General features: G+C 38.1%; 5 protein-coding genes and 1 long non-coding RNA gene across 19 annotated transcripts; 3 read left to right on the plus strand and 3 right to left on the minus strand.

Moving 5' to 3' along the window:
• Positions 1 to 61: 61 nt before the first annotated feature.
• LOC140764446 (outer envelope pore protein 16-2, chloroplastic-like) lies at positions 62 to 1,388 on the minus strand. Its single transcript, XM_073103020.1, has 7 exons — positions 1,234 to 1,388; positions 1,089 to 1,140; positions 949 to 1,020; positions 828 to 859; positions 718 to 751; positions 541 to 608; positions 62 to 427 (listed from the first exon to the last, which is right to left on the minus strand). The coding sequence occupies exons 1-7, from the start codon at positions 1,309 to 1,311 to the stop codon at positions 284 to 286; spliced, it is 480 nt and encodes a 159-aa protein (XP_072959121.1). The 5' UTR covers positions 1,312 to 1,388; the 3' UTR covers positions 62 to 283.
• A 444-nt stretch (positions 1,389 to 1,832) lies between these two features.
• On the plus strand, positions 1,833 to 5,882 carry LOC140764443 (calreticulin-like). 3 transcript variants are annotated; one of them, XM_073103015.1, is made up of 12 exons: positions 1,833 to 2,028; positions 2,339 to 2,446; positions 2,565 to 2,757; positions 2,920 to 3,178; positions 3,307 to 3,363; positions 3,761 to 3,847; positions 3,949 to 4,009; positions 4,080 to 4,147; positions 4,219 to 4,314; positions 4,395 to 4,442; positions 4,924 to 5,004; positions 5,105 to 5,882. In XM_073103015.1, the coding sequence occupies exons 1-12, from the start codon at positions 1,926 to 1,928 to the stop codon at positions 5,114 to 5,116; spliced, it is 1,173 nt and encodes a 390-aa protein (XP_072959116.1). In that variant the 5' UTR covers positions 1,833 to 1,925; the 3' UTR covers positions 5,117 to 5,882. The 3 variants fall into 3 exon arrangements, with proteins under 3 accessions (XP_072959116.1, XP_072959118.1, XP_072959117.1); XM_073103017.1 differs by having other exon boundaries at positions 1,838 to 2,028; positions 4,924 to 4,998; positions 5,105 to 5,880; XM_073103016.1 differs by having other exon boundaries at positions 1,840 to 2,028; positions 3,952 to 4,009; positions 5,105 to 5,880.
• On the minus strand, positions 3,032 to 8,987 carry LOC140764448 (argininosuccinate lyase, chloroplastic-like). 8 transcript variants are annotated; one of them, XM_073103022.1, is made up of 9 exons: positions 8,594 to 8,971; positions 8,060 to 8,260; positions 7,324 to 7,398; positions 6,841 to 7,135; positions 6,704 to 6,752; positions 6,108 to 6,450; positions 5,899 to 6,018; positions 4,296 to 4,448; positions 3,032 to 3,164 (listed from the first exon to the last, which is right to left on the minus strand). In XM_073103022.1, the coding sequence occupies exons 1-3, from the start codon at positions 8,750 to 8,752 to the stop codon at positions 7,372 to 7,374; spliced, it is 387 nt and encodes a 128-aa protein (XP_072959123.1). In that variant the 5' UTR covers positions 8,753 to 8,971; the 3' UTR covers positions 3,032 to 3,164; positions 4,296 to 4,448; positions 5,899 to 6,018; positions 6,108 to 6,450; positions 6,704 to 6,752; positions 6,841 to 7,135; positions 7,324 to 7,371. The 8 variants fall into 8 exon arrangements, with proteins under 8 accessions (XP_072959123.1, XP_072959124.1, XP_072959125.1 ...); XM_073103023.1 differs by having other exon boundaries at positions 6,645 to 6,752; XM_073103024.1 differs by having other exon boundaries at positions 4,296 to 4,395; positions 6,108 to 6,752.
• A 28-nt stretch (positions 8,988 to 9,015) lies between these two features.
• LOC140764449 (uncharacterized) lies at positions 9,016 to 11,763 on the plus strand. Of its 5 annotated transcripts, none has more exons than XR_012105043.1 (5): positions 9,016 to 9,166; positions 10,269 to 10,378; positions 10,610 to 10,682; positions 10,797 to 10,904; positions 11,623 to 11,763. It is a non-coding gene; the product is annotated as an uncharacterized lncRNA (long non-coding RNA). The 5 variants fall into 5 exon arrangements; XR_012105045.1 differs by having other exon boundaries at positions 9,019 to 9,166; positions 10,254 to 10,378; XR_012105042.1 differs by having other exon boundaries at positions 9,034 to 9,174; positions 10,254 to 10,378.
• Positions 11,230 to 13,337, minus strand: LOC140764444 (uncharacterized). Its single transcript, XM_073103018.1, has 7 exons — positions 13,120 to 13,337; positions 12,949 to 13,020; positions 12,582 to 12,649; positions 12,003 to 12,153; positions 11,835 to 11,915; positions 11,648 to 11,755; positions 11,230 to 11,518 (listed from the first exon to the last, which is right to left on the minus strand). The coding sequence occupies exons 1-7, from the start codon at positions 13,300 to 13,302 to the stop codon at positions 11,441 to 11,443; spliced, it is 741 nt and encodes a 246-aa protein (XP_072959119.1). The 5' UTR covers positions 13,303 to 13,337; the 3' UTR covers positions 11,230 to 11,440.
• Positions 13,338 to 16,206: 2,869 nt separating this feature from the next.
• LOC140764445 (universal stress protein A-like protein) lies at positions 16,207 to 17,587 on the plus strand. Its single transcript, XM_073103019.1, has 4 exons — positions 16,207 to 16,715; positions 16,926 to 17,032; positions 17,104 to 17,222; positions 17,333 to 17,587. Exons 1-4 carry the CDS (start codon positions 16,532 to 16,534, stop codon positions 17,412 to 17,414), a joined length of 492 nt encoding a protein of 163 aa, XP_072959120.1. The 5' UTR covers positions 16,207 to 16,531; the 3' UTR covers positions 17,415 to 17,587.
• Positions 17,588 to 18,000: the final 413 nt, after the last annotated feature.

An 18,000-nucleotide genomic window follows, 5' to 3' on the forward strand; every position in this document is an offset into this window, starting at 1 on the left:
TTTAATTTAGGACGGCTGGGAACAGTAGCCAATAGTACGTAAGCAAATACTATGCCAGGTTTTTTGTATAATAACACTCAGTGCGGTAACTATCAGCCCATTTCAGCATATCATATACTAGGTTACAGAGATAGTTCGAGCACCCGAAGATCAACTGAGACGAGTTGAAGTCATCCCATCTATGAACATAGCAACAGGAAACCTAATATATTCACCGGTTTCTACTTGAACATCATCCTCTGAAGCTCAGTTACGAACGCCTATAAGAAGCGGGAAGATGGCTTCAAAATATGCCTGAGAGAAGGTTAGCAGCCGTGGAGAGGGCCGCTCCGGTGATGGCACACTGCGCGACCTGCTCATGAGAAGCGTCGTCAGAGGCCAGAGCCAACGTAGCCCCGGTAATTGCTCCCGCAACGGCACTATTCTTCTGCAAATAAAATGAATAATAATATCGTGTCATAATTACACAATTTAAAAGGAACAAATTAACAGGAAGGATATGTCTATAACTCCAAAGTCAACGTATGTACAATTACAGACCCAATCGTAAGATCCTCGCACTTCCCTCAAGCCGTATGTCAAGCCAGAGTATACACCAGCAGCCATTCCTATATTAGTGAATTCCCTCAATGATATTAAAAAAAACAGGCAACTATACGAAATGCAGAGCTTTTTAGAGAGCTAAAGAGAAAATTTCAAGCTACTAAAATTCCTCACCCCATTGGAATGCCTCCTTTCCAGTACTCTTTACCTACACAGAACACACGGATCAAGCTACTGATATATACTACATATTAAAAATACAAGAGACTCCAAATTTCTCTCACCATTGCTTCCAGCGACTTCTTGCAGTTCTCCCCTGCAACTCTCGACCAATGGGAACATCGTTAGTGCTCCTATAACCAAGGACGTTACATATTTTATATATATATGATCCCGACTCTCTACCTCTCAGATCCGAGAACCGGCGCCTCTTACTCCTCCCAATTTCCGGCACTCCGCCGCTGTCCCATCCCGCACCTATAACGATAAATAATTTAGAGCGTTATTTTCACCGAGGGATGAGCAGATCCCGAGTTAAACTTTACCTTCCACCGCGATGAAGTACGACTCCCGCGAGACCGCTTGGATCGCCCCGATCTAAAGCCAAGCCGCCCGAGGGGCAAAACAGTCAGATAAGCTAAATTAGCGGCGAAGGGGAGTCGAAAGGATAGATGGAAATGACGAGAATACCCCTGCGGCCTTGACGAAGCTCTCGGCGACGCGGTTGAGGAGGGGGTGGCCGAAGTCGAAGAGCCAATCTTTCTCCATGCTTCGGATCTCGTCCAAGAAGGTTCGCTCGCCTCCGACTACTAACTAGTCTCGCTTCTTCGGTGTGAGGAGCGACACGAAGGGTGGCTAAAAGAATTGCCCTTCGGCGAAAGCAGCGATTGCCACGTGTGAATCCAATGATGACACGTGTATGAAAAAGGAGTTTAGTCCCGACGCTTGCGTGTAACTATCCGTTTGAAGGCACGTACCATTGATAGACATTATTCTCTTGCTATGAGAATGGCCAAGCTTGGACTCCAATTGGGTCGAGCTTGGATGGTTGATTCGGTTAATTAATTTAATTACTAGTCCTACGTTTCATCTTATAGTATCGAAAATGTTTAAACACAGTTGTACGACAGCAATTCCATTGGATTCCTCTATTATAACCATCACCTGGAAAGGCCGACACGTGGAAAGCAAATTAAGTTCTCCTCCTCGTTTTAAAGACGACAATGGTAGTATCTTCACAGTAGCAATCTAACGAAGAGATAGTTGCAGCCACTCCTATATATTTGGGTTTGATTAACATTGGCTGTCGTTGTCACTGAATGTAGAAGTGAAACAGCAAAGCCTTCCTTCGTTTCTTTTTCATTTACATTCTATCACAACCAATGTCGATTTCAAAGAATTCCCAGCTTGTTTCCGCCATTGCCATTACCTTTTCTTTCCTTTTGCTTGCCTCCGCAGAGGTCTTCTTCGAGGAACGTTTCGAAGGTATTAAGAGCGACTCAGCTCTTTAATTACCTCTCTTACTTCCACTTCATTTATTTTCCAGTAACTCGTGTGTTAAAAGGGTAGTATGAATCTCTTATTTGCATTGCATCCAATATATTGCCTTGTAACCAAGATGGTCATTCCATCAGCTAATTAAGAGTAAAAAAGAACTCCCTTAGTTGCTTCACTGGATTCAGAAAAATTGGATGCATGAACATGTACAAGAACTCGTCTGCTATATTTCCTGCATTGATGACTGATGTGCTTCTCAATCTGTTGCGTTTACGATGTCTCGACATGGAAACTGAAGATGGCTGGGAGAAATGGTGGGTGAAATCTGACTGGAAGAAGGATGAGAAAATGGCTGGTGAGTGGAAGCACACTGCTGGTAACTGGAGTGCTGATCCTAATGACAAAGGTACTTCTCAAACAAAATTATAAACATGCATACTCAAGAGAAACAAAGAAAAAGAAATCACGATTTCCTCTTCGACTTCGATAACAAATATGTATCGATAAACTTCTTTGGAATGCAGGTATACAGACCACTGAGGATTACCGATTCTATGCCATTTCAGCAGAGTTCCCAGAGTTCAGTAACAAAGACAGACCACTAGTGTTCCAGTTCTCAGTCAAGCGCGAGCAGAAGTATGGCTGTGCTGGCGCATACATGAAGCTGCTCAGTGGTGAAGTTGATCAAAAAATGTTTGGTGGTGAGACCCCCTATAGGTAATTGCACATAAATCAAACTTCATACCAGAGCAATATTTATAATGCGACCGTAAGGGAAATAGCCTGCCCAACAATAGAAATAAGACTGCGTACCTCTTGCCCTCTTCAGTCCCTGTCAGCATATGTACTGTGATCATTTGTTGTTCATGTAAATTGCAGCATCATGTTTGGTCCAGACATCTGTGGACAAAACACAAAGAAGGTTCATGCTATTCTTTCACGGAATGGAACGAACCACATGATCAAGAAGGAAGTTCCATGTGAGACTGACCAGCTAACTCATGTATACACTCTCATCATCCGCCCGGATGCTACGTACAGTATCCTCATTGACAATGAAGAGAAAGAGTCAGGAAGTTTATATAATGATTGGGACATTCTTCCTCCCAAGAAAATTCCAGATCCTGAAGCCAGAAAGGTAGGCACCATCCTTGTCAGAAGCATCATTTGCCATACATGTATGCATGTTTGTACGTATACGTATGTACATAATATACCTATGTACATACATACGTAGTGATGAATCTTTTTGTTGCTAATCTACAGCCTGAAGATTGGGATGATGAAAAATTTATTCTTGATCCCGAGGAAAAGAAACTAGAGGTAACCCATTCATTTTGCTGCCCATCATTCACAGACTAAAGTACTAAACAATTATTCCTACAGTCTGAATCTTTGAGCATCAGTTCCCTTAATAAGTGAAGAAATTGATCAAGGGAGTTCGACCTTGCTCTATTTCCTTCAAAAATCATGCTCACTCTCTAGTGGCTAAATTACATGATCTCTGCTTCATCTAGCCATAATGCCATGGCATTAGCTATAAGTCACAATTGACTGTGCCTAACATTTCCTTAGCTGACGTTATCATTGAAAATGTTGAAGGATTAAAATGGCATTTCCAAAGAGATAGTGCATACTAATGCTAAAAAGATTTACGATGGTGGTGTGGAGAAAGTGATCTAAATACTTAAACTTATGATATTTCCTATGGTTGCTACAGCATGAAGACTCAAACGATAAATTACATGGTGAATCAGAAGCATCAGATGTGACAGATCCTGAACAGAAAGAACAACAAAAACAAAAGGTATTACCTTTCTCCACTTCTCCAAATATGTTAATATCTTGTAGCTAACTGAAAATATTGATTAGAAATTTAGAAGACCTTATCAAATATCTGTTCTTCAGCAGAAAATTAGGAATCCCAACTACAAAGGAGAATGGAAAGCACCATTAATTGATAATCCAGGTTATTTATTTTTCTCTATTACCTTCCTTTAATTTATGATCAAGGGGTTTGACCCGCCACTTTATAGCAGATTACAAGGAAGACCCAGATATTTACATTTATCCTAACTTGAGATACATCGGCATTGAGTTGTGGCAGGTATATGTGCTGAGTTAGAGAGGAACAACTTATGCATTCTTAAACTACTGACGTGATAATTCATATGACAGGTTAAAGCAGGAACTCTCTTTGACAATATTGTAGTATGTGATGACCCTGAATATGCAAAGAAGCTTGCTGAGGATACCTGGGGCAGACAGAAGGATGTCTGTGTCCTACTACAACTTGTTCCTTCTTTCATTGTCTTATAACTGCGAGGTTCATTCTGAGGTGCTAATGTTTGCAGGCTGAGGAAGAAGCGTTCAATGAAGATGAGAGGACAAGACAAGACGAGGTTTGGCTGCATTTCATTTTCATCTACAATTCCTCAATATCTTTCAAAACAATGGCAACTTGAATAACTTTAGACTGCAAAACTAGTATAATATTTATTGATGTTTCATGTGAAAATAGCATGTAAGGTTAAGTTTAGGTATCTAACATATGAAAATTTGAATGTCATGAAATGATTGCACGAAGTTGATGTGTGCTAGTTATATGGTCCTATAGAGAAAAAAAACTCCTAATAACTTATTAGAATTCATCATGCCCTCTCATCTTCTTGATATCTTTAATTTGTAAGTCAAAGCTTAGATGTACTGTTGTTCAATATTAGGCTGATTTTGCTTACTTCAAGAAATCTAACCAGCTTATGTTTTCTCCAGGGAAAGTTTGATCTAGAAAATTATGTAAAATCCTTGTAATGTTGATCATTACTGCTCCTATTATGATCCATCAACTTGCTAAATAACACATGGCATTTCTGCATTTGTCAGTATAAGCAAGATGAAAGGGAGGATGAGGAAGATGCCGATGCTAACACAGTGCAGGATGCAGACACAGAGAAACATGTATCAGTATAGCTGCATTCCAAATATGCTTGATAGATCTAAGAAAGCAGCATCTATTGATTCTATTTATTTATTCACTCTTACTCTTTTTTCTTTGTGATTTCAGGATGAGCTATGAATAGAGGAAGAAACAGAGCAGATATGGAAGTTTCGCCAAGCTATTCTACGAAAAATCATCTGATCCTTATGATCTTTTTTTCTTTTCATTTTGTTCCAAAACTGGGACTTGCTAAGCTAGTTTACAGAAACAATAATAGCACATCCTGGATTAGAATCTCAGGAAAATAAAATAACAACTGCTTCAGCGTCTTCTGTGCAATATTCTTTTTATTGGAATACTTATTGCAGGTAAAATTGAAGCCTGGTATGGTCAGAATGTTACAAGTGAATGTGAGTTACCATAGACCCTACGAGAGTTTTCTATTTTAAAATACCTTATGTTCCAATATAAAAGAGCCTACAGACAACAGTCAGACAATTCTCACCTTACCTCAGCACCTAATAAAATTCAATTAAAGAATCATCCAGGACAGAATTTGACAGAATCTTTTTAGTGTTCTCGTGATTTTAGATCCATATGCTGGACGTTTTGTATAATATTAGAGGCCATACCTAGAACCCCTATTAAGAAAAAAATGGAACCTCCTGCAGTGTACAAAATAAACTTAGTAGCCGAGGTATAGACGTTTCTTTCCTCCCCACATGGATAAAAGTAAGTAAACAGGAATTAATTCTAACTCCCACATGATGAAAAAAAGTAAAAGATTGCAAGAAGAAAATAATCCTATTTGACCGCTGTACATTGCTAGCATCAGGAAATAGAACAACTGCAAATTTCGAATAATTGGCCAAGCCGCTAAAGTAGCTATAGTAGTGATAAATCCTGTCAGAACAGCTAACCTGTTAAAAAGTGCCCAGTTGGCAGAAAAATGTCAAAACTTATTTGACCGCTGTATATTGCTAGCCGCAAATTTCAAATAATTGGCTAAGCCGCTAAAGTAGCTATAGTAGTGATAAATCCTGTCAGAACAGCTAACCTGTTAATAAGTGCCCAGTTGGCAGAAGAATGTCAAAAACTTAAAGACTGCTGGAACTGGGAAGCTCCTTACCAAACTCGAAAATTGAATCTTCTTTTGAATATTTCAAAGTTAGGAAGACTCACAGCTCATCTCCGATTCAAAATCACTTAATTGACTGATTTCATACTTAACAAATTTCAAGCTTTGAGACCCAGTAGCTGAGCTGCTTGGCCACTTCTCCTGCAACAGTGGACCCATAGGAGATGAACTTCTTAATAGCATTTCCCCCTCTAAGAACATCATAAACATCCTCCTCGAATACAGCATTTATCATCCACACATCATTGAGAGAGAGCTCTGAAATTTGGCACTTCCTTGCCACCCATAAAGCAGCAGACGTTCCAACTATCTCATAAGTTCTGAATGGAATCTCCTGTACAGCAAAAGGAACACACACTAAAATCCTGGAAAGCAGTAACTGATAAAAAAACTAAAGAAACAAAATTCAGAGAAGTACCAAGAAGCCAGATATGAAACCGAGATATAAGATGAAGATAAGTATCCAATAAGAAATTACTAAGAAAGGGACCACCTCGTTCATGATTGCTATTTAGCTATCATCCTAACCTGGCACTTTGTATTTTAGCATGGTTGAAAGACATGTTTTATGCAAACTCAGTAGATACCTTGAGCATTCCTAGTAAAGCTTTAACACTGTCAAACAACGGTTCCTTCCTGCTCCCAGAGAAACAATTACATCAGATCCAACTTCTCAGACAGATGAAAGGAAAGTAGAAAATGAACCTAGAAAAAGGGTAAGTACTTGTAGGACACGATTGTAGGCTTGTGGAAGCATTTTGCAGAGAACTCGGAGAGTAACAAGATCTCTAACTACTATAGAAGACTTCCCATGGACAAGTTCCATTGGATATGGATTTTTTTCTTCTGTGGCATAATGCTGCTTCCAGTTGAAACTGAGTCACCTGTGGTCAAGGAACCAAACTCCTCTGATGCCCACAAGACCCATTCTTCAGCAAGCCTTTGGAAGATGGATTGCTGCAATAGAATTGGCGGATGGAAGCTCCAAGACAAAATCCCTATCTGGTACTGCATCAAAACTATAATACACAATATTTCAGACCAACTTTATTTAAAATGGAGGTAAGATGAGAACTCCAATAGCACTTAACATAAAGTTTCACATAAATATTGTAGGAAATTGAGGCTAGGATAAAGCCTGTTGTGTCTTAAGCAGAGTTAAGCATAAGATATTAACTCAAATGCCATTGATAGATCAAAGAAATACCTGTAGCTCATGGGAATAGTAAATTTTAGTTCCCTTGAAGTCAGAAATTCATTTGATCCATACAGTTTGACCAGCCTGCCGGCATCACGTTCAAGCCATACATTTTGCAATGTAGTGTCAGTTTAGCTGGATCTAATATGCAGGCTTGTTTATAATTAAAATCTATAGCTCTATGCAGAACAAGAAAGCATATAGATAAGCAAGTCTAGTTAACTGAGGGATGTCATGCAAAATGTAGATATAGCAGGTCTTATAAACCAAGTTCTTAACTGTTACTTCCATTAGACTTCTCCTCTTTTACACAGCTCCCATGTAAATTACCACATTCTAAAAGTATAAAGTCATTTATTCATCTTTCACAAAACTTCCTGAAATAATAGTTTCAGGAAATGAGAGCATAAGTTAGTTGTTGCTACAAATTCTGCGTTCACAAACCAGGATCATGCAATTACGTCTTCAACTTGTCCATGTTCCTGGAAAACTTCTACAGTAAGTGCTACTCGAACTCCAACATGAGTCTTATACTTGTTCATTTCAAGGAGACTCAGATATTTCATATTGATTACATCTTTAAGAACATTAATGTTGTAAATCGTAATGTCTACTGGATTTTGTTGAAAGTAAAATAAGATAAGGAAATAAGAAATTGCATCTGGATTTTACATAAGTAAATAAGGAATTGTGTCTGGACTTTTGGAAGCCAATGAGAAGTAACATTACAGTTATTATCTATTACCTGTTCAACATCTGGATTTTGACTTCTTGCAGTGTGGAGCTTCTTTGCGAATTCACCAATTATATCAGTCAACGTTGCTTCTATATTCATTTGTACATCCTCTCTGTCCTTTTGCCACTCAAATTCCCCGGCTTCAATGCTTCTCTTGATCTCGGCAGGACCATGCAATATGTCGTCTCCTTCGCTGACGGTTATCAAACCCTGCAGCATTTTGAAAATTATCCAACATGATCCATATAATAAAATTTTTTGCAATAACAAGAAATACTAAAATAATCACATTAGAAACTTTCTCGAGATGCAATGGCATAATAGTACTTTATCTAGGGATATCTCCTTGGATTGTTATATCTGAACTTTCAAAAGATTTAAAAATGATACGGGAGTTTTAAACAATCTGTATCCATTATTAAGTGTTCCTCGCGAAAAGAACCTAAAAGCAACCACATTACAAAGGAGCAATTCGCCATACAATTTTTTTTTCTTGGAAAGAATTCGTCATATATTTGAGAGACATCAATGTCGAAAAAGTACCTGTCGCGCGAGCATGTTTGCGTGGACGCGGCTGACCACAATATCGCGCTTGTAGAGCTCCTTGTCGAAGAAGACGGAGTCGGTAAACCGCTCTACCGCGTCCGTCACACCCTCCTGGAAGCGCCCGCCCCGTAGCTTGCTCTCCGTCTTCTTCTTCATCTCCGGCTTCTGCACCGCCGTCGGGGCTATTGGGTTCGACCTCCGAGGCGAAGCTTCTGAAACGAGACGGGAGACGGACGCGGTGGCCCTATCTGTTTTTTCTGATGGTGATTGGCGATGCTGACGAGAGTAACTACTCTGAATGCACCACGATTCGGGTTTATTCCCAATTTTGTCGATTAGTCACGGATAAGAGAAAACGTGACAAGGATAAATGAGGAACTTATCCATATATCTTGTCGCTTGGTTAAAAACCCAACCTAAATGGCTAAACCTTGTACTGTTATACCCATCTCTCTTCTCAGGCCCCCCCTCCATTAATGGCGTTCTAAGTGCTCTTTCCGAGGGAAACCCCAAAGCCCTAGATTTCTATGGCTTCTTACATCTCCATACTCTTTGGCTACATCCTTCAGAGTAAGCAGGTCATAGCATCACATCATGTCCGTTTACTGTTGCTATTTTTCAATTGTGATTTGTGAAGAGTTTATAATTGATTGAACTACATAGAAGACATGATTACTATGAACATCTCTTTATGGTAGCATTGTTTTCTTTTTGAATGATTAGCAGATTATGGTGTCCATGCATTACTATCTTATTGAGTTGAGTTCAAGGAGCTGAACTTTTTATGCACACTTTCTTTTTAAAAGTTTTATCTCAAAAGTGTTGCTGTTCTTATTGGTGATAAAATTGAACTGTAAAGGCTTAAAAGATTGGTGGAGTTCTTTTAAAAAACTTTAGATGTTGTAGTATCTCTGGATCTTAGTGTTATGTTTGCATAGTTGTCCTTGTGAGTGACTTTTGTAGTGGACCTGTCTTCATATTTGTGGATCACAAATTTAGTTATGGATGCTTCAAATCTTTCATCTTTTATTCATCAGAATTGTTTACTCATCCTTGCATTTAGTATTTCTTCCCATTGTCTAGCTGTATGTTGCTTTCTGGTACATAGATATGTATATATAAATGTTTCTTTTCAGTAAGCTTTGTAATGGCCTCAATTAAATGCAAGGTTTTAAACGCCGTTGGTGTGATAGATGGGTGTTAGGGACCACCAATACCTAGGCATATGGCGAGTGCCTAGGAAGATGAATCAAGACAGATTAAAATAAATGATTGAAAGGAATAATTAAGATAAAGATATCTAGTACTAATGAATCCTACTAATAACTAATGAAATGATTGAAAGGAATAATGAGGTACTTTGCATTAGTTTGCTTGGGAAAAGATACTGTGGTCCAAATTGAAATTTCAAATATCTTTCTGTTTCTTTATCATCCTTTTCCTGCTGTTTCTAGTGAGAAGTAGGCAAATAGCAATATTCTTCAATTTTAAAGGGTTTGGTAGTGGATTTGTTTTAAAAGAATTCCCCTCAAGCATGTTGAAGCATGTTGTTTGTTGAAGGACATTCTGACTTGTAATTAAGAAACAGTAACACATAGTTGTGACCTTGTTATATTAGATTACAATATTTGGATGCTTATAATCTTTTAATCTTCAGCCATAACTTTGTCAGGTACTTTACAGACACATGAGGGCTACTTTCTCAACTAGACTCAACTAGACTGCTACTGGAATTTCAAAGGACTCAGATGAATGATTCAACAAGTTTACGACTGGCTGCCTGTAAGTTACTTGCCCTTTTCAATTACTCATGGTAGAATATCTAAATAAAGTATCAGGTGGGATGTGTATGCATTAGGCAGTGAATTTGTTTACCTGGTGTATCATGGTGAAGCTGAATCATCCATCATCTGGAGTGCCATATAGTTATGTCTTCAATCTTTCATAAGTTGGCAGTATCATGCATTTATATATGTGTCATCGATCTAAAAGTGTTATCAAAATCTTAAACAGGTGCAGAAGTGGAGAGTGCCGTGGATCCATCAAGAATCATGATATCTCAGGTTGCATGATGGAATTACTCAGCGTAAGCCACCAAGGCCACAATAAGAGGATTTTTTTTATCAAGCAAATAAATGAGGGCCAAGTTCAGCTTTTCAAATTAATTCTCACTTACAATCCTATTCTGGAGCTTTTTCAGGAGAACAAATTTCCATGGAACCTGGTGGAGAGCTACACCAACTAGGAGCATTAAGCATGCTCAAAAGTGGATCAATTTACATTTATCTGTAAATTACAATAGATACTTGTGAGTATCTTCTAAAGTTACTCTTTTATAATTCGATTGCTTGTGTGTTGTCTTCATTAAATGGAAGTCAATCTGAATACTAGGTGGAGAATTCAGCCTCTTTTTGCTTCTCCAATTTGTATTTCCATTATCTCGCCTCACTCAGACAATAACTATCTTCCAGTATGATTACTCATTTTGTCTTGTTCACTTTCTAGTATCTTCCTCTTCCTTAAATGAAATAAAAACTAGAATGCTGCCAGTTCCAGTGGTACAAATGCCCCAAATAGTCCCATGATTCTGTGGAAAACAACAACACATTTCATACTGCCAATGCCGGCACAAGTTTGCTTTTCTTCTCTTCTGAAATTTTGTTTGGCACTTTACTTGCAGAACAAATGGATGTACATATATTGAACAATAACCTCCCATCTCTTCTGTGATGCTTTACGAAGGATATCACAAAGGTGTATCAACAAATAGAACAAAAGTTACAAGACTTTTAACAGAATGAGTTCTACTATCTTCTCTATTATGAACATTTGTTTGACTGACGTTCATGAATGTATTTGAATTGTATGTTGGTGCAGCTCCTCATCCTCTTCCACCTCATGAATGGATGAATCATCTCTTCTCTGCTTGAAAATAAAAGCACATTAGGAAAAAAAAATTTCAGATCAGCTGGTGCTTCCACTAATGACTCTTTTCTAATTTATCTCACTAGATATTAATGCTGCAGGTCAGAAAGGAATCTTGCAACTAACCTGGAGCTGCTCTAACTGATACTGCCGCTGCGCATGCTGAATTGCCGACATCATACGCAATACAAAATAGAATGGCAACAAGATTCCACTGGCCCTTAGTAAGAAAACCTGCAGAGGAGTACTCTTCAGTTAAATGTGATCCAAATTCTTACAGAAATGGAAGCAAGCCATGCAGGCAAGTACTTACTGTGAGCAGAGTGAAGGCATAATGATCGGCTCCGACAGTTAACACTGCAATGAGATGTCTAACCAACAGCATAGCTGTGAACTGCATATATTTGAGCATCAGCAATTAGCATCAGAAGTATAAGGATTGTGATTATCACTCTTTGAGAAGAAAATTCCAACTGCTTACCATGGCAGCTATAGTTCTACACCAAGAGGCTCTTCTTTCAGCTGCAGGAGAACAGACAGCATAATGCAATTCCAATGCATCATCAGTGGCTGTTTCATTTGGTCCTCTGTTCTGGGGTTCATAATTTAGCCTGGGAACCTGTAGACTTCCTCTGTTGCAAGTGATATAAAGTTAGCAATTTATCATATTCCTAATATTTGTGATGTAATGAATTGAGCTCAAAGGTATATATATATATATATATATATAACAGGTATGAGCAACATGAGCTGAGCCCAGTGGGCCCCACAATATCCTCCTATGAACTCTAGCAGGATAAGAGAATGCTTAAAGGCTGCAAGTTCTACAGGGGAACGACTCAGACCACAGTATAGAAAGTTGATCATAGATTAGAGTGGGACCCGCTTCTATCTGTCACTCATTTATTAAGGCAAAATTTGAATTGGCTATCAGGTCATCTCATCTCAGCTCAGCTCTGGACCCAATTCAAATTTGAAGAGCAGGTGGCAACTGGGTCGGGCCCCACTCTTATCAGTGTGGAATCTTTATAAATAGACTATAGTATAAAAATTAGTTTACCTAATGGTGACAGCCACATCGATCAGCTGGGCTTTCTTTGGAGGAACAGTATAGTTTGGTTCGAAGTTCTGCAAGAATTGTTCAAATAGAATATTATTTTAATGGAAAAAAAAACAAATAGCTGTTAAAGTTTAAATTTTTCTTATGATAACCGTAGATTAACAGAGTTCAATCAGGAAAATAACATAAGATACAATTTTTAAGAACAAGGAAAAGAAAACATAGGAAGGTGATCTTTAAAATTCCCTTCCCAAAGAAAACCAAAAACCCAGCTTTCTTTTGATGAAAGAATGAAGGGGAAAAAAAAAAAATATATATATATATATATATATCCATCTCTTCTTTTTCACTCGTTCTGGATTCTAACCTGAAGGCAAATCTCGCACAAGGTACTCCCTTTCTCATCACACCATCTCTGGATACATTCCCTGTGAGCAAACTGGAACAGGAAGAAAATAAGAAAAATTAGAACAAGAATTAAGAACAACCCCTCTAAGTAAACAAGAGGAGAACGATATTTCTCCACCAGTTTGATTACCTTGAGAGTCCCAGAGCAAGCACAGGGGGATTCCATGCTTGTGGACTCCTCTCCCTCCTCTTCATGGCATATTCTACACTGACATATGATCGAAGAAGAAGAAGAAGGAGGAGGAGGAGGAGGAGGAGAAACCAACCCATCATCCATTAGCAACTTAGCCTCGTCGCAAACTCCAAATTTCATTCTCTCTCAATCTCTATTTCTCTCTCTCTCTCTCTCTCTCTTCTTTCTCTGCTTTATATAAGCCCAGAAAAGTAGAAGAAGAGTATAGACGTGGGATGCCATCGTAAATATTTAAAATGACGGCTAAGTCCCCTTGGACTCGGAACAGCTGACAAGAACACGGTTTAGTTATTATCCAGAAGGCTTCGTCTACGGTTGGACGGCAGTTGTAACCATGACATACGACTTTTTGACTACCACGTATGAAACGGATTCTTTTTTCCCCACAATTTATGACAACATTGAGGATAACAAGATAAAAATTCAAATTGTCAATAGTTGGTTGGCATGACTTGAATTTTTCCACCAAGATAATCAAATTCTCTATATTATTATGCCTAATTGGAATTCAAACTTATATATATGCATGTGTTTATATAAATAAAAACATAGTAATATATGTTACCTCTCTCTCTGGTGGATGGTGCATTCTAGACATATGACTCTTTCATCTGAGATAAATAGCTTTTCTTTATGATCATCTTTTTGACATAAAGTTTCTTGCGTTCTTCTTTGGTTACATCATATAGCTCCTATGACATCAATAATTACAAAGTAGAAGAAGAAAAGATGAATGATATTGTGTGCCATCCAATCTCCTTAGAAAAGATATTATATATCAAAGAGTAGAACTTTTATGATTCCTTGGCTAAAAACATCTGATAATTTAAAGCTCTGTATCAGATATTAGCTCACCAGCAACGAGATCCAGGAAGCCAATTAACTATTATTTTATGGCTCACCATTAATATGGTATGGTACAACACTAGCATAGGTCAAAGCTTAATAGTTGAGATAATATTGAAATTTATAGAGCAACGATTAAGCACCGGTTGATAGTTGAGATAATATTCTATTCTAAATTTATCGAGGAATAAAATTGTTACTTAAGAAGAGATGGTCGATCAAACTAATCGGTACTTTTAGTTAAGAACAGAGATAAATTATAAGTCTTAAATTATTTGCTTATGTGGCGAGTCCTCCCTAATAAATATCAATAGAGAAACCGAACTGGTGATTTAGATTCGATTGCTTTGTGTGCTACTTAAATTTTACTATTATATTTTCTAAAAAAATTATAAATTAAGCAGCTTAAAAGATGGGAGATTAATAAGAAGGATTCTACGATTAGAAAAGGCATTAATCCTAAACTAGTACTCCTAATCTTGTTTAACAACACTGTCATCAAACTTAAACTATCTTATATATGCTTTTGCTTGTGGATGAGAGAGAAAGCAACACATTGGACACGTGTAGGCTTTAGGGGGTTGATATGGATGGGATGCAAGAAACGGGATTAGGGGGGATTAACATCATAAGATGACTCGGATGAGTTCATCAATTTTGAATTCATCTCTCCTTTTTAGGGCCCACTTGGCCACCTCTTATCCTCTCTCGAGGGGCTCTTATGCTTATCCTTATTGTTGGGTAATATGAGGCTTCTTATCCTTATATTATATACCACACAAGTGGCGTGCCAAGTGAAAAATAATTTTGTTTAGAGTTAAAAGATATTTAATAATCAATTAGAAAGAGAGAGAGAGTGAAAGAGGCACTCATTATATATAATATATAAGATACACAAATTCGTACTTGAATATGGCTAAATAACTTAAATACTATTCTTTTTAAGCAACAAGTAAATTTAAAAAATTAAATTAAATTAAAAAGATTGGTATTTACTAGAGAGAAAGTATTCAAATTTATTATTGGACTAAAGATAATAAGCCCGACCATGCATGTGGTTGGTGTCGTGTGGTCACCAAAGCGGGGGATATTTTCACTAGTATTAAGCCATAATTAAATTTAACGCGTCAATTAAAATCAAAATGTCCATCTTTTAATTGGTGCAATTTTAGGAGAGAGTACGATTAGTGTAAAACCTAGAGATTATTAGAATTACTGCAATCTAAGTTTAAGATCGTATAATTTTAATGGCCGACTTAAATTACGTTAGCATCATCATATTTATAGTCTCTGGTTGGTTTTGCCCATTCTTCTGAACGGTTTCTGCAGCCAATTAGAGATTGCCGCGTACGCAATTAAACATCTCTAATAAGTTCTCTTCGGTCCACGCACCTCATTCTTAGGAGAAGGCCATCAAAATTAGTGGTAGATGTTCTTCAACTACCTTAGCCTCACCCAATTCAAAGAAGGTTCTAGTTAGATGATGGAAGTCCTCAAACGTCAAATTAATGTAGCTTTAACAGAGAGAAGAGGTCAATTTTTGGAGGGAAGAAAAAAGAAAAAGATTAGCACGCCACTTGTGCGCCCAAATCAAACACGTCAATTGAGATGGATGGGGATTGAAATGGACTCGTATAAGGTGTCGAGATTTGTTCTGGAATTTTGTGATTTGGTCCAATTGGAAGTAATCCAACCTATAATTTAGTTTCGATCCTCTTCTGATACTTGTCATTTAGACATTTATTAAGATTCCATTCTCGGAGATTTGTATTGTGTGGTTAATTCATGATCATTGTAATAAATTACTCTTCTACTCATATGATTACTATGGGCCGGCCCAGCCCAAATGGTTTGGACCTGTGGGTGGACTTGGGTCCAGGTGAATAGATTGAAAGGCCTAATTAATGGGATTGGTTCGGCCCAATCCGATTTCCGACAGCTAGATTTTACTTATTATTGTATCGAGGTTTTTAATTTTTTATTAAAAAGAAAAAAAAAAGGAGAAAAAGAGAAAGTAAAATACTCGAAGAAAAGATAGGGAAAGGCTATCGATAAGATTAAAAAAGAGAGAAAAAAAAAAAAAAAAAAATTGCTCAGTAATTGCCAGCTCACCTTATCTATTTAATAGACTATTCACTGAGCCTTCCTTCCATCACGGCTCACGAAGACCTAGCCGCAGTTTCTCCACGGTGGCACGAACTGTGTCATATCCCTAGACTACCCTCCATCTCTTCTGTCTTAAATTTCACAAACCTAGAGAATAGATTGAGGGCATTCGTGGAAATCACCTAAAAGGAATGAGGAATCCACCCCCCCCTTTTAACAAACCACGGCGACGCCAAGGGAATTTGCTGGGAGCCCCCGGGAAACAACGAAACCGCTTCCCCCTCTCCCGTTTTATATTACCTCCAATATCGAACCGCTGGGTAAAGGGCCAATTTGAATTGAAGGAGTTCAGATCGCGTTTTACCTGAGAGATACTACGGATCCCCAAGTAGTGGAGATGGCAAGTGCGGGGCGTCGCATAGTGGTGGCGGTGGACGAGAGCGAGGAGAGCATGTACGCGCTCTCGTGGTGCCTCAAGAACGTGGCGGCGGCGGCGGCGGCGGAGGATAGGTGTAAGGATACCATCGTCCTCCTCCACGCCCGACGGCCTCGCGTGGTCTATCCGGCGATGGACGGTACAGGTGAGCCTTTTCATGTTCCGATCCTAGGGCATTCTCGCCATCGCTGACCTTCGTAAAAATCTATCTTCTCTATTGTAAAAATAATTCTATTATTTCCCTCAAGGATTTTACAGTTCGCGTCTTTTCTTCGCCTAAAATTGCTGAAATGAAAATTTCCCTATTTTTTTTTTCTCGAGTGGCAATTTTTGGTAAATTGATGTCAACTCCCAGGGTACATGTTCTCGTCGGACATGGTGGCAAGCATGGAAAGATACGGCGGCGAGCTGTCGACCGCCGTGATAGAGAAGGCGAAGCAACTCTGCGCCGACTTCCCTGACGTGAGTTGCTTCAATCACTCCGTCCATTTAAAAAGATCACGTTGTTGATCAACGGTTGGTGATGTGTGCAGGTGAAAGTGGAGACGATGGTGGAGAGCGGTGACCCGAGAGACGTCATCTGTGAGGCTGTGGGAAAAATGGAGGCTAATATGTTAGTGATGGGGAGTCATGGCTATGGCGCCATTAAAAGGTACGTTAAATATCATCACTTAGTTAATATATTTGTTAATTTGATAATAAATCAAACAATAGAACTTTATTATCTTATAGTGCTCTAATGATGTGGTTAATTTTTTGCAGGGCCTTCTTGGGTAGTGTGAGCAATCACTGTGCACAGAACGTTAAGTGCCCTGTACTAGTAGTGAAAAGGCCTAAGCACTAATTAGATGTCCTGTTGTTGTATATTAGTGTGAGCTAATTGGATTTTAAGGTCTACATTTGAGTGAGGAGACTTTTTTCTATCAGTGTGGTGAAACTCAAATGGCTGTCTCTTGGTTTGTGAGTGTGGCTTGGAAGTCAGTCTCCTAAGGAATTCAGTTGCCGTTTTCATGTGTACTGGAGTACTTGTCATATGTTCCTCTTCAGAGTCATCTAGCATTCAGATGTTAATCTGAAGGAAGAAGAGCATTTGAGGGAAAAGAACGAAACAAATGATGCAAATACTTCAATGAGCGCTTCTTCGGTCCGCAAAAATATTAAAACGTATTTTTGAGTCAATGGATAATTATTTATTCTTAAAATATATTGTTTTATTTTTTATAACTATATTATCTTAATAATTTATCAAATAATATATATATATATATATATATTTATATATCATTAATTGAGAGTTATATATTGATAATTAACTCAATGAAAGTTTAATTAAATTAAATCTCTTCTATTATTTTTTTAGTTATTTACTTATTTCTCTCTATAATTGTAAACAATCAAATTTAAATTTTCTAGTATTAAATAACATCTCA

The sequence above is a fragment of the Typha angustifolia genome, chromosome 8, assembly GCF_048772165.1.
Source record: "Typha angustifolia cultivar Huaian chromosome 8, ASM4877216v1, whole genome shotgun sequence".
Classification (NCBI taxonomy): Eukaryota; Viridiplantae; Streptophyta; class Magnoliopsida; order Poales; family Typhaceae; genus Typha; species Typha angustifolia.